This window comes from Mytilus trossulus, chromosome 13 (assembly GCF_036588685.1).
Source record: "Mytilus trossulus isolate FHL-02 chromosome 13, PNRI_Mtr1.1.1.hap1, whole genome shotgun sequence".
NCBI classification, from domain to species: domain Eukaryota; kingdom Metazoa; phylum Mollusca; class Bivalvia; order Mytilida; family Mytilidae; genus Mytilus; species Mytilus trossulus.
Window position 1 is genome coordinate 49390943 of NC_086385.1, and position 14677 is coordinate 49405619.

At 32.9% G+C, this 14677-nt stretch overlaps 1 protein-coding gene across 1 annotated transcript; it reads left to right on the top strand.

Moving 5' to 3' along the window:
* Positions 1-11667: 11667 nt before the first annotated feature.
* On the top strand, positions 11668-12654 carry LOC134694441 (uncharacterized). Its single transcript, XM_063555453.1, has one exon. It carries the CDS (start codon positions 11668-11670, stop codon positions 12652-12654), a length of 987 nt encoding a protein of 328 aa, XP_063411523.1.
* Positions 12655-14677: the final 2023 nt, after the last annotated feature.

Consider the following 14677-nt stretch of genomic DNA (forward strand, 5'->3'; position numbering starts at 1 on the left):
TATGAGACCTTCAGCACAGATCAACAAAAAAAACCCCTCTCACCTCACTGCAAGGCCCATCGTGAATAAATAATTACATTTACAGATAAAAATAGATATGAAACACTCATTTAAATGGATTGCCGTTACTTAAATAACATTGGTGTAGTAAGGAGAAGAAAAGACGACATACTGCTTATATTGCTTCCAGCTAAGTCCAAACTGTTTTATCAGCTCTCGAATATTGACAACTATTCCCACCCGCATCATATATCGATTAATATAATAGAAAAACAAAGGATATTGGGTATTCATCCATGAAACAAAATCAGGAAATGAACAGCAAAAACACAAAAATGAAAAGGAACTGTGTTTTTATTGCTGTTTGTCATCCCAAACTCTCACATCACTGCAAGTTTAAGACGGCCAATATTACTGGCTTCAGCGGATGTTTTTGCAAAAAACATTTAGAAAGACGTAGTAAGATTTAGTTTGTTCTTTGTCAAATTTTCTGGATACCATGTTTGTCTACCCAAACAGGTTGTTTAAATATCAGCTGTATAATACATCGGTAACCTTTGCATTTTTGTCATTTATGGGTATTCATAGTCCTCATTTAACTATTGGCACCTACCATATCGAAAAACAAATGGGCAGAAGTACAGTTTTCAACCATGCGATTGGACCTGATGATCGATCAAACATGTCTGAACTAGGGTTTGATGAAAGCTTGACTAAACAGTACTAATTCCTTTACGAATGCCATTGGCCAAGGGATCATCCTAGTTTGATATAAGCATGGATATTTGAAAATTAATCGTTGAAGTCAAATTACTTAACTAAAATATAACAATAAAATGGCACTTTTTTAATATTCTTTTGTCGCAAGGTTTGTTTGATTGTTTGTTTTTTAAATTGAGACATATTCAGCACCAGTTTCTTTTTTCAGTAGTTTACCGATGTTCAAAACTCTCTACTCGATGGACAAAAAACAAAATCGAGTGAACAAACTAAAACTGAGGGGAACGCATTTAATATAACAGGAGAACAACGACACAACATTAAAATGTAACACACACAGAAACGGACTAAGCATTAGACAAAATCCGATGAGAATAACAAATCAAACTTCAAAATATTTGTTCAATAAAATCATAGTTCAACATTGGAATACATTATATTTATATTTACAACTCATATTTACTTGCAGGACATATGGGAAATACACTTTTTGTATTTTAGTTGTTGATAAAATAACTACGTTGAGTTTTAAGTGTATTTCTTAGTTTCACTAATAATTTTGATTTAATCAACGGAGAACTTGAGAAAGTTATGTATAAAATTATAAATGATTGATTGATTGTTGGTTGCTTTACGCCTCATTAGCACAAAAAGGCTATATCACGGCGACATATAAAATTATGATATCCAGAAAGCTTTTAATAGTGTTGACTTGAGTTTTCATTATACATTGTATGTTGAGAATATTAAATTAACTGTCGACAAAACTTTTAAATTTTTAAATACTGAGGCTTTTCGACATCAGGAATAGATGACATAAGTTTCATTTGGCAAAGCTTTTAGGAATTTTGGGTCATTAATGCTCTTCAACTTCGTACATTATTTGTCCTGTTAGATTTTTTTATTCGAGCGTCACTGGTTAGTCTTTTATAGACGAAACGCGCGTCTGACGTATACTACAATTTTAATCCTGGTATCTATGGTATCTATGGTGAGTTTATTATCAGCACAATGCTAGGTCCAACCAGCACAACATCAACACATGTCTATAAGCTGAGAACATTGTACAGGTTTTTAAAAACTAACTGTATAGTGTTGATTCGGGTATAGACAGTAGACTCCAGGAACATTTATTTTTTATTTTTTCAATTCTAGATTTTCTAAAAATGAGCACTATTGTATAACGCTTACCGAAACAGTTTAGAGGGTCACATTTTTTACATGTTGCATATATATGAACCTATAAGAAACAAAACTTAAACATCTCAATTGATTCCATTTGTTATTGGAGAAACATCAAAAACATCATGCTTGTCTTTGTTTACATATTTTCAATGATCACCAGGACCAAATCACCAGCACACAACGTTATCTAACTGGACAATAGTAATACTCACCGTGATACTGAATCCATTAAGAAGCGTAGGTAAAGTGTAAATACGTCTAGTGTTTATATTTGATATTGAGAATATACCGATGACATTACATTGTTTAAGATGCAAAATACGATGTACCAGTTTTGTTTACTTTTTCATTAATGGCATCTGTTGATTTTTCATTTCATTAGACAGACCTGGTCAAAGAGCGTTTTCCTTACTACTCTAAGACTAAAGGAGCAAAAGTATTTGAATATATTTCCGTGTTCATTAGCAGAAAATAAAAGTCAAAGTAAAAGAGTCAGGTATAAAATAGCAGCCCAATTGATAAACGGCAATACCAAGTTCATGAAGATGGATTGTACAAATTCTTCATTATATTTATATCCTCCTTATGAACAGGATGATTGAACAAGATGCCGGTTGAACAAGGTTCTTATATACTACCAACGAAAAACATGTGCACCGGGAATAGGAAAATAAAGATAACATTAGTATAACGCTGTTCAAAAGTCTTAAATCGCTGAGATAAAAAATCAGGGTTAAAAACATCTACTTTAAGAGATAAACAACAAAACATAGGAATAATGACGTGCAACAAAAAAATAACGAAAAAAAATTAAGAGGGGCAAAAGATACCAGAAAACTCATAAATCGAGAAAAAAACCCAACCCAAACGACAACGCCAATGTTAGAATTTGAAAATGAAAAATAAAAAGAAAAAAAAGGTACACAGGTGCTCCGGAGGTATAAGCAGGTCCTGCTCCACATGTGACATCCCCGTCGTGCTTCTCATGTTATTACAAACCCGGTATATAATATAATTCGGAAGGTCACATTCCATAACGGTCAACCAACTCGTGATGGCGTCAGTAAAATGTAAGGTTAATTTCAACTTCACTATTTGGAACTTTTTGTTTAATAGCATCCCTGTGGGAAGCTCCCCTCTATCAAGGAAATCTTGATAGGAGATACAAGCACATGAATATCGTATCAATTGGAAAATATATAACCTGTATGCAGGCGCTACTGGAATGTTGGTACTTAGAAATGGAAAGTTCACAATTGGGAAGCTGAAGTCATGTCGTAGAGTTTTGTTTTCAATCGATATGAGTCCTCTAAACGAAACAAATTTGTTGTCAATTGAGAAATCAGGCATCTTGATAATGTCAATTTGAGAGAATAATCCTTTACAAGGTAGGATGTATCCCTCCGTAAGACAAGATACTTGTATCTACGTTGACCATTCTTTTTTATGAAACAGAGCAATACGAACTTCCTCCATTAGTATTTCAGTTTGGAATATGGAATACTTGTGTAAAGTGTAGAAAGGTCAAATATTCTAATACTGTGTAAGAGTCTAAATTTTAGAATGTTTTGAAATACTAAGGCTTTTCTACCCCAGGTATATATTACCTTAGCTGTATTTGGCAACACTTTTAGGAATTTTGGTCCTCAATGCTTTTCAAATTCGTACTTCATTTGGCCTTTTTAACTTTTTTGGATTTTAGCGTCACTGGTGAGTCTTTTGTAGACGAAACGCGCGTCTCGGGTATATACAAAATTTAGTCCTGGTATCTATTGTGAGTTTATTTAGATTGTACGTACGCTAAAAGATCTTTGGAGTTTTTTTTTTTATCCACATCTGATCATTGACGCCAGTTGACGGCAGTTTCACAACAACTTTGAAGCCCGTCTTCGATTGCTGATAAAAAAGTCGTTAATAATTGAGAAAGAGGTTTCGTGGAGAACTTGGAAGATCCTGCAATATACTGATGTTATGTAGGTAAGGTATGCAATACAGTGATGGAGGATCCGGTTCTTCATCTTTGGTTGAAATTCTATTGAAGCATAGAACAGAACCATGATTGTCCTGGATTTTCTCTTTGGTAAGTGTCGTGAGGGTATATGTTGAATTTCCGAGTGAAATGCCAATACCTCAATCATTCATCAAGCAGTAAATGAAATAAATTTTAAACAAAAACGATGTTGTTTGGGGATTTATCTGCGGTGAAAACAACATATTTTTTATGGAGGTAGAACAAGTGTTTTGCAACATTTCGGTCTTTGAAGATGGACGTAGATAGACCCATTCAGTTTTTAATTCTAATTTGTATCATCGACCTCACAGTCTTAATCCATTTGGAAAGAATATGTACGTCTTGCTTTTTGCCATTAGGCCATTGCCTGGCACAATCCGTGACTGAATCTATAAGTATTTTGAAGCTGTATTTCCTTTTATTGGATTTAGGCTCGCGACATTTTGGACCTTTGAATAACACATTTCATAGGAAAGTGTTATTGACAATTTTGATGTCACCGATAATAACGTGGCCAGCCGGATTATATATGAATAAGTTTTAGCACAAGTGCAATCGGGAGGTTAAGACTTGACGTCATCAATATTAAGATCCTGCAAAACATGTTTGTAATTGAATATTTTTGTCGCAATTGGTTTGGTATATATATTAGAAATGATTGGTACAGGTACAGACTTATCTTTGAAATAAGGAGGTATTTTCGACAGAACTAATTTATGATGAAGGAGCTCGCCCAAGTCGACGCCATCGATACCTTTGTTGGCAAAAGGACAGATTAAGAATAGATCTTTTCTCATTTTCATCTTTTCCAATGCGAACTGGTTTAGACAAAAAATAGGTCTTGTAGCCTAAACTTTAGGTACGTGTCTACTCCAGTCGATTTTATAAGTTTATGTGAAAGATTTGAACTGATCTAGATTTTACAGACGCTAAAATTCAGGCTTAATCTATCTAATGTGCCATCATATGTCACTTTTCAGATGCTATTTTTTGTCAAAAATGAAAGTGGCCGTATCCGCGTTTAGTCTCAACCTTTATATATGTTATGTATTATCATTAAAAACAACTTACTTTTTAATAATAAGAAAGAACTCAAACAATGTTGAAATTGTGAAAAATTTAAGTCATTTAGTTCGACTAAATGATGCTAATACCCAATTTATGTTCATTTTTTGTCAAAAAGAGCCCATATTTATATACAGAAGTACTTTACTGTCTAATAAATAGGTAAACGCATACATTGTAACAATTCTGTAAAACTGCTATATTTTGGCGCCAAAAAGGGAGCCTGCTGAGCCTATTCCTTTTGTTTAAAAAAAACCCTGTAATTATTGTAGAGATCATAATTACATTCCTTTTCCTTTATTGCTTTCGCACTTCATAAACCATTCTGTTAGATATGTTTGTCTAAGTAACGTTCAAATCATACGTCATATGAAAGACCATTTAGATAAAGATAATGAGTTCATTTGAATAATTTATTGTTGGTCCAGCTGCAGAGTATACATTGTTTCACACAATATTGAATTAAAAAGGTGCAGTACAACATTTATATAAATGAAAAAAAACTACAGAAATTATAATTATTACTCTGAAAGCCATCCTCACCATGCTAGGGATTAATAGGATAATACATGGTTCGTTAACATAATATATGAAATGTACTAATTAAAAGAGCACTCACAAGCTAAACACTAGAATACTATAAAAACCAATAAACTAGGAATTTAATGTTCAGCATCCAACCAGTACAAGAAATATATGTTTTAAACGAGTAAAAAGGGCTAACAAAAGAAATGTCAAGATGTATGTCCAGGGAAATTAATGCAAAGTTCATGCGTTGTTTCTGAAGATATGAATCGTTTAAATTAAAAGTCTTACATCACTGAATTTTTTTTTTATGTTACTTACATTATCACATGGTTATATGCAGGTATGCAGTCTATAAGTTTATTCAGTGTACTATTCTAGTTAGATGCGCATTGAAGCTACAGGTATTCATATAATACATTAAACTAAACTAATATGCATTTTTTAAGAGGCCAACTGAAACCAGCTTCTGCAGCATTCGGGATTTTCTCAATTTTTGTAAGACCCATTGGTGGCTTTCGACTGTTCCCCTTCTAAGTTAGAATTATTGTCTCTTTAACACATTTCTCATTTCCATTCTCTTTCTAATTGTCTTTTTTAAATAAAATTGAGAATGGAAATGGGGGATGTGCCAAAGGGACAGCAACCCGACAAACAGATGAAAACGGCTAAAGGCCACAAATGGGTCTTCAACACAACGAGAAAATCCCACACCCGGAAGAGTGCTTCAGCTGGGCCCTTAACAAAAATGTGTACTAGTCTAGTGATAATGGACGTTCTACTTAATTCCGAAAAAAACATTTAAATGAACTGAAACTAAAAACATACAGGAATACCAAAGACCAGGGGCACTTAGTACAGGGGTAAAAAGGCAGAAGGGTTACACATGTTTAATGATATTACAACACTTCCTCTATACCTCTATCGAATGTAGAAAAACCCAGAAAGAGTGCACAGTAAAAATAATTTTAAAAGAAGTCCTAATCGGATGTCAGAATAGGTATCAAAACAAACTAAAAACAAGAATGTGTCTCTAGTACACGGATGCTCCATCCGCATATCATGTTCTATTTTCAGTGGACCGTAAAAAATGGCATTACAATTAGAAAGATCATAACATAAGGAATATGCATACTAGGTTTCAAGTTGATTGGACTTCAACTTCATCCAAAACTTCCTCGACAAAAAACATTAAACTGAAGCGGGACGGACGAACGAACAAACGAACGGATGCACAGATCAGAAAACATAAGGACCATAAATAGGGCATAAAAATGACAACGATTCATGAATTAGAAAAGACCGCATGAAGCTTCAGAATTGTGCTAGTTCATATCGCCAATTTTATTTTTTAAAGCATATATTCCAACTCTCTGTTGTAAGTCATGTAACCTATGTCGTATTTAACAAATTTTTAGAATTCTGTCAGCGTCTTACGTGATATTCGGTTTGACATTTTTTTATTGCATAAATTTCAAGATTGGTATAGTTTAATCTAAGTAGTCTGATAAATGATTCATTCAACATCACAATCATATATACCGTTGAAGGATATCTGTTATCCGAAATATTTATAAATAATTACATTTATAGTTCCTTTTTTGTTATTGGTGTTATTGTGTACACTTTTTAGGCGTTTTTAATCATGATTGTTTTTTAATGTATTTTGATTACTTGTGTTTTGAGATATACTAAACAACTACTTTTCCCGTCGTTAAAATAATAAGTCAAAAAGACTGGTACAAGCCCAGTTTTTGTAAGCACTCTGTAAATGTATCGAATCATCAGCGCAATTAATTTTCCAAAACTAAATTCTTGTCTAACGAAAAACAACTAAGCATCAAACAACACAGTTATGGATCGTCAAGAGATCACAATTCTTCACACACAGGAAACATGGAGAACAGATTTAATCAAACGAAAGTGGAAGCAGATGTATACAATGAAGCAGGAATAAAATATAAAAAAAAGTATTGGTCGTGCCTTTTCTCAATTAGTACTACATCAGTTATCATCTGAAAAATGATAAGAATATATTAGTTGATGTAAATAATAAAGATAATAAATTATTCATACATAACTTGACATCATTTGTTTTAAGGGGTATTGGTGTCTTTCGCCATCTTGGTTTGTAAAAAAGGGAACCTTATGTCAAGATTTTCATTCAAGTAAGCAAGATTTGATGCAAGAGAGAAAATAACTAATGTGAAAGGAGTAGGTCCGGTAATGACCGTTTTTGGCCTCAAATTTCAGGTTCATCTGACGAAAGATTTTGACCTCTTTTTAAACACTTTAGTGTCTATTTTATTTGAATCAATTAGTTTATGTGAAAGATTTAAACTGATTTAGTCATTAAAAACAATCCGATGTCACTTTTCAGATTGTTTCTGTCCAAAATGAAAGTGGCCGCATCCGTGTTCATCCAAAACCTTTATATATGTTATGTATTATCATAAAATACAACTCACAATTCAATATCAAGGATGAACACGAATGCGGCCACTTTCGTTTTACATGAAAACCGTCTAAAATTAAACTAAAATGATAGAATTGTGAAGATTTCAGCAATTTAGCGTGACTTAACGGTGCTAGTACTCGATATATGTGCATTGTATTGCAAACAACAACCCATATTTATGTAGCAGAAGCATTCTGCTGTCCAATAAATAACTCAAAGCTTACATTTTAACAATTTGGAAAACGGCTATATTTTGGGGCCAAAAAGGGGCCTTACCGGACCTACTCCTTTTATAAGCAAGAACACATTTGTGACATAACAACTTATGAATATTATATTTTCACAAATGTAGATAATTTTTTGTTGATCTTTTTTTAAATTCGAATTTTAACGGGAGGTTACATATATCAATACATTCTACGTGTTGGCAAATAATGAACAAATTCTATCATTTTAGTTTAGACACCCATACCACCTTCATTAATACACATCTAAGAATTATGCTTTATTGTTGTCATGCTTAAAATATTTGCTTAAAGGTTGCATCTTATAAACTGAAATTTATTTAATTGCAATGCTAAGTATACTTTTCTTCTTTGACGATCGGAGAACGAAAGAGAAAGATTGGTTATGTCGCAAACAAGATAAATCCCTAAACGAATTAATTCAGTTTTATCCTAAAATATTGACATGTCTTTCAAAAAACATTGTAAATGATGTTTTATGTATCTCAGTTTTTTGAATTATCAAATTGGAAAATCCTAGATTATTTACTCACCATCTCGAAATAGTGACTGATAATAGTTAAATATGAAAACAAAATATCGATCGTCTTAATACTTTTATGTATATCTTCAACGTTACCATATTTCATCTCACGTCTTAAATAGTGTGTCCTGCTTATAAAACCGTATATCAGTCGTGTTTAAAAACGAAAATATTATAACGCCCACAAGTAGTTTTAATAGATTTTCAAGTAATATAAAACTAACACTGAAACATGTGCCTTCTGATATGTGCTCATCGTAATAAACGTAGTTTTATCCCTTATTTGTGTATTGTACATTTCAGGGATACAAGAATATCACTTTGAAGATTGTTAAATCACTTTGTAAATGCACCTACAATGTACGCCACAGTTTTAAATAATAGAATTTAATTAAATGAAAATTAAATTAATTTATTGAATTAACATATATACATGTATTGAGACTCGACAAATCGAGTCGTCCTTTACTCTTATTATGCTAATTTGAGCATGTGACAGCCGAGTAGTAAAAGTCCGTGCAATTTAACGGTCTCTTTTACCTTGAAAACTGAACGGAGAGGACGTTAAAAAATTAAGAGAAAGATTTTACATACACTATCAAGATAAGTATTGTTTTAATAAGTTTATTTAAGAATTCATATTTTAAATCTGATTCGGATTTAATGATTTTATTTATGTTTGTTTTTATTTTAATATTTAAATTAACTTATTACTTCGTCGAATTAAATATGCGGTTGAGCCACGTGGCATTGAAATTCTAAATGAATATTTTTTTATTAGTATATGCATTGCCTAGACATGTTTAATCTCACAGTTTATTTATCCTTGATGCAGAATGTTAAAGTACACCTGTTATAATGCGTAGAGACAGGTAGGTGCATGTTTACAGGTTAAGTTGATCATAAATAATTTATATATTTTACATATCACAATTCGTGATGTACAAAAAAATAAATAAATAAAAATATGTTTAGATAAGAGACAATCTAAGGAATTAATTTATTAAGCTCAAATGACAGAGTTGAAATATATGAATAAAATGAATACTGATGCATTGAAACTGTTACAAAAATAAATCAAATTAAAAGACAGAATACTAGCTATGTGATGTTAGTAAGTACTTCAATTTTTTAACCTATTTTGTTTATACAAATGCCTAGAATTGGTCGACGAAGAAATGGGAATGGGCGCGTACGAGTGCCCGTTGTTGAAGCGCAACCACCAGAGAGACGACGCGGAAGGAGAAACCGTGCAGTTGCTGCACCAAGAAATCAAGATGTGGGGGCAATTATTGGTGAAGTACAGGTACAAGCACCTCTTCCTCTACAAATCCAGGCTCCTCCTTTGCCAATTGAAAGACAACCTGCCTTGCAAGGTCCTGTAGCACCAGCAATGAACGTACAAGCGCCATTTGCGCAAGTTGAAATACCAGCTCCTGTGCCAATGCCTAATCAAAATGGTGAGATAAATAATGATCCTATGCTTATACCTAATCAATCAGAATGTGATGTTTACGTATCCCAAAATTTGAAAGAAAAAATTTGGAAAAGAGAATTTATAGATTTGTCATTACTTCTTTATCAAAATTTTATTAGCCAAGTTGACAGACCTCAAAATGTTATAAGTTATGATAATGCAGCTGGTTCACTTGTAATTACATCAAACAAAAACAGCAAAGTTAAATCTATTCAAAACATTGAGTCATGGACTGATGCATTTATAAATTATATGAAAATATTTATTCAACGTTTTCCAAATTTAGCTAGTGAATTGACCACTTATATGTCAATCATTAAAGGTACACAAGTGTCTTTTGAGAAGATTTATTGTTATGACCAGCAATTTAGATTAAGAATGGCAAATAATCCAACAAGATCTTGGTCTTCCATTGATGGCATTTTATGGTACACCGTCATAGCTAATGGGGAACCGGAGGGTAATACAATTCAACAGACAAGTGTAGGTAATCGACCATGCTATGATTATAATTTCTAGGGAGCTTGTAATCGTCAAAATTGTTTTTACACCCATTTATGTATGAAATGCGGAATGGCCCACCCTTTCGCTGGCTGTCAACAAGTAAATAGCAACCAGGCATATGCTCGTTCTCAAAATGCAGCCCGAGGCACATATCAAAATAGAGGTGCTAGAAATTTTGCACCTAGAAGTCAAACAAATTTTCAAAGAGGAGCGAATTTGAATCAAGGATTTAGACCTCTAGGAAGCAGATTCCCTGCCATTCGAATGGTCGCACCACATACATTTAACAATTAAATTTTATATTTTTCAGAATCTGTAATTAATCCGTTGGACATATGGTGTCTTGGCTTTACTCCGATCAATATCACAGAATTAAATAAACTTCTTTTCAATTACCCAAATCAATATGATGCAATGATATTATGCAAGGGATTTTCTGAAGGTTTTAGGTTAAATTATTTTGGACCCCGATGTAGGATTGAATCAAAAAATTTACATTCAGTCATCCAAAATCCTGGGGTGGCATGGGAAAAAGTCATGAGTGAAGTAAAATGGTCGCATAGCTGGTCCTTTTTTGACTAGACCTATATCTAATCTAAGGTGTTCGCCTATAGGTGTAATTCCTAAAAAACGGGTGGATGTAGATTGATTACGCACTTATCTTTTCCGCCGAATTTGAGTGTAAACGACTTTATTGATAAAAAATTTACTACAGTAAAGTATTCGTCTTTTGATAATGCTATTGATATGATTAAAAGGTTGGGTTCAAATGTTGAAATTGGAAAAAAGGACATTAAATCCGCCTTCAGATTGTTAAAAATCTATCCGGGGGACTTTGATCTATTAGGGTTTAAACTTAATGAATATTATTTCATAGATAAATCATTGCCTATGAGGTATTCAGAATCAAATTGCTTATTCGAAAAACTTTCAACTTTTATTCAATGGGCTGTCATGACTGAGTCCAATTCAGATAATCTTGATCATTATTTGGATGATTTTTTATTTGCTGGTAAAAGCAATACTGAGGATTGTAAAAATTTGATGAATAGTTTTGATAGGGTATGTTGTCGTCTTGGAGTCCCAATTGCTCATGAAAAAACAGAAGGCCCAACAACAAAACTTAGTTATTTATGTTTGCTTATAGACACAGAAAAAATGCTTATACAAATTCCGGAGGACAAAGTATTGGAGTTAAAGTCAAAAATTAAGTGGGTATTAGGTAGGAAAAAGATAACTTTAAGGGACCTACAATCTTTGTGTGGGTCATTAGCTTTTTGTGCAAAAGCTCTACCTGCAGGCAGAGCATTTAGCAGACGAATTTATTTGGCAAGTAGTCACGCAAAGAAACCACATCATTATGTTAGAATCACAGAAGGCATGTATCAAGACTTATTGGTATGGGAATTGTTTTTAGACAAATTTAACGGTATTAGTTACATGCTCGACATTGATTGGACTTCAAATTCAGTTTTACAACTATTTACTGACAGCGCTGGTGGTTCAACAAAAGGGTGTGGCTGCTATTTCCAAGGTAAATGGGCTTTTCTTAAATGGCCTGTAGAGTGGTCTGGTACTGAAGTTCTCAGGGATATATCATATTTAGAAATGATACCTATTGCACTATCTGTTTACTTACGGGGTAATCTTTTTCAAAAAAAGAAAATTTTATTTAATTCGGATAATAATGCCGTAGTTGAAATTTTAAATAAGAAGACGTCAAAATCTATACGAATTATGAACCTTGTTAGACACATAGTATATTGGTCATTATTAGGCAACTTTAACATTAAGGCACAGTTCATTCCTGGTTATACAAATATAATTGCAGATTGTATTTCTCGTAAAAAATTTCAGAAATTCAAAAGTCTGGCTCTAACCGCAGATACACATCCAGATACAATTCCTGAGGAATTTTGGAACATTTTAGACCAGAAATAGCAAAGTTATTGGACGCCTCGAATTCTCAGAATACATGGAAAACGTATAATAATGGACTGACTTCATTTGTTTCATTTAGATTAAAAGAGGGTTTAGGAAATACATGGCCACCCAGTATTTCGCATTTAGTTAACTATGTTGCTTATTTATCAAAATTAGGATATGCCCCTGCAACGGTTAAGGTGTACTTGTCAGGCTTAAGCTATTATTTACGAATAAATGAGCTCACTGATTTGACTTCATCGTTCATTATACAAAAAATGTTGAAAGGAATGGACAAATTATATGGCGTAGTGGATAGTCGCAAACCTATAACTGTAGAAATATTAGCTCGATTAATAAACTCGTTGCAATTTGTCTGCTCTTCAGTATATGAATGTACTTTATTTAGATCCATGTTTTCATTAGCATTTTTTGCATTTTTGAGAATCGGTGAAATTAAAATTAATAGAAATACGCAACATGTCATTAACAATGATGATGTCAATGTTTCACATCATTCACAATCTGCATATATCACAATTCCCTTTTCGAAAACAGACCAAAAAGGTTTATCTACAACATTAACAGTTGAAAGTTTTAATCAAGTAGATATTTGCCCGGTGAGATTGTTATTAAACTTTATTTCAATCAGACACCAAAACAATGGACCATTTTTTTGTCATTTTAACAAAACTGGTGTAACACGATATCAATTTTCTAGTGTACTATGCAAAACCATGAAATTTATTGATTGTAATCCAAATGAGTACAACACACATTCATTTCGAATAGGAGCAGCTACACATTTTGCTATGAACGGTCATACTGATGAAGAAATTATGACTTTAGGTCGTTGGAAATCTGCATCCTTTAAACGTTATATAAGAATTGAGCTAACCAAATAACTTATAATTTCACCTTGTCTTAGTAATGAAATATGGATTATTGGTTCTTCATTAATATGCAGTGCTCGTGATCACTCGGAGAACAGACCTTCAGGTAGTAATTTAGGTCTTTTAAAAAATAATAATTGTTTTTTGCGATGGGCAGGCAAATCTGGTATGAAATGGGACGATGTTGTTGGCACAGTTAACAGCATCATTAATTTATGCAACAAAATTCCACATGCGTTGATATTGCATTGTGGTGGGAATGACATAGGAAATGTACCATGTGGTGCTCTGCTATATCATGTTAAATTCACAATAGCAATTCTGTCTCGCATGCTCCCAAATTGTTCTCTTATATGGTCAAACATTCTTCCCAGGCGATCATGGCGTTACTCAAGTGATGACCATGCCATGGAAGTTACAAGAAAGAGAATAAATAGGGGAGTGAGATCTTATATACTCAAACATGGAGGATACGTTATCAAATATCCAGATTTTGACGATCGTCATCCAGCGCTATATTCTGACGATGGAGTACATTTATCTTTTATTGGAAATGATATTTTCTTGAATCAAATTCAGTCAGCACTAGAAACATTCATAAAGTATCCACATTGTGTTGTATTTCCCCACGATCATCTTTAATTTAAAATAAACAGTTCATAATCTAATGGATTAAATACATGTATTTTATGAAATTTGGTTGTTACATAAATGTTGAATTCGTAATATCTTTTATCATTTTGATTGTTTAAATCAGTTGTAAGTTGATCGTAGAATTGGAGATAACTGAATTGTCATGGGTAAATTTTGTGGCGGATTATCATTCTGTACTAAAGTCCGATTGATAATTTTGGCGAAATTTACTTCATTTTATGCAGACTATGGAAAGCCCAGCTGCTAATTCTGAAATATTGCTGAATGGACCGCCCTTCAGTACACCAGCTTTGGATCGCCCAGCTGTGATATAATGATTAGTTCAATCGTCATCAACATTTTATTGATTGACAAATATTTTGGTTGTGTACTGTTGTTGTAACAGTTGTTGTTGTTTTATGAATGAATTTTGATTAAATGTTGCCATGACAATTCAATATCCAAACAAAATCAGTGTTTGTTATTTGTTGTACTGAAATACAAATCAAGGCATC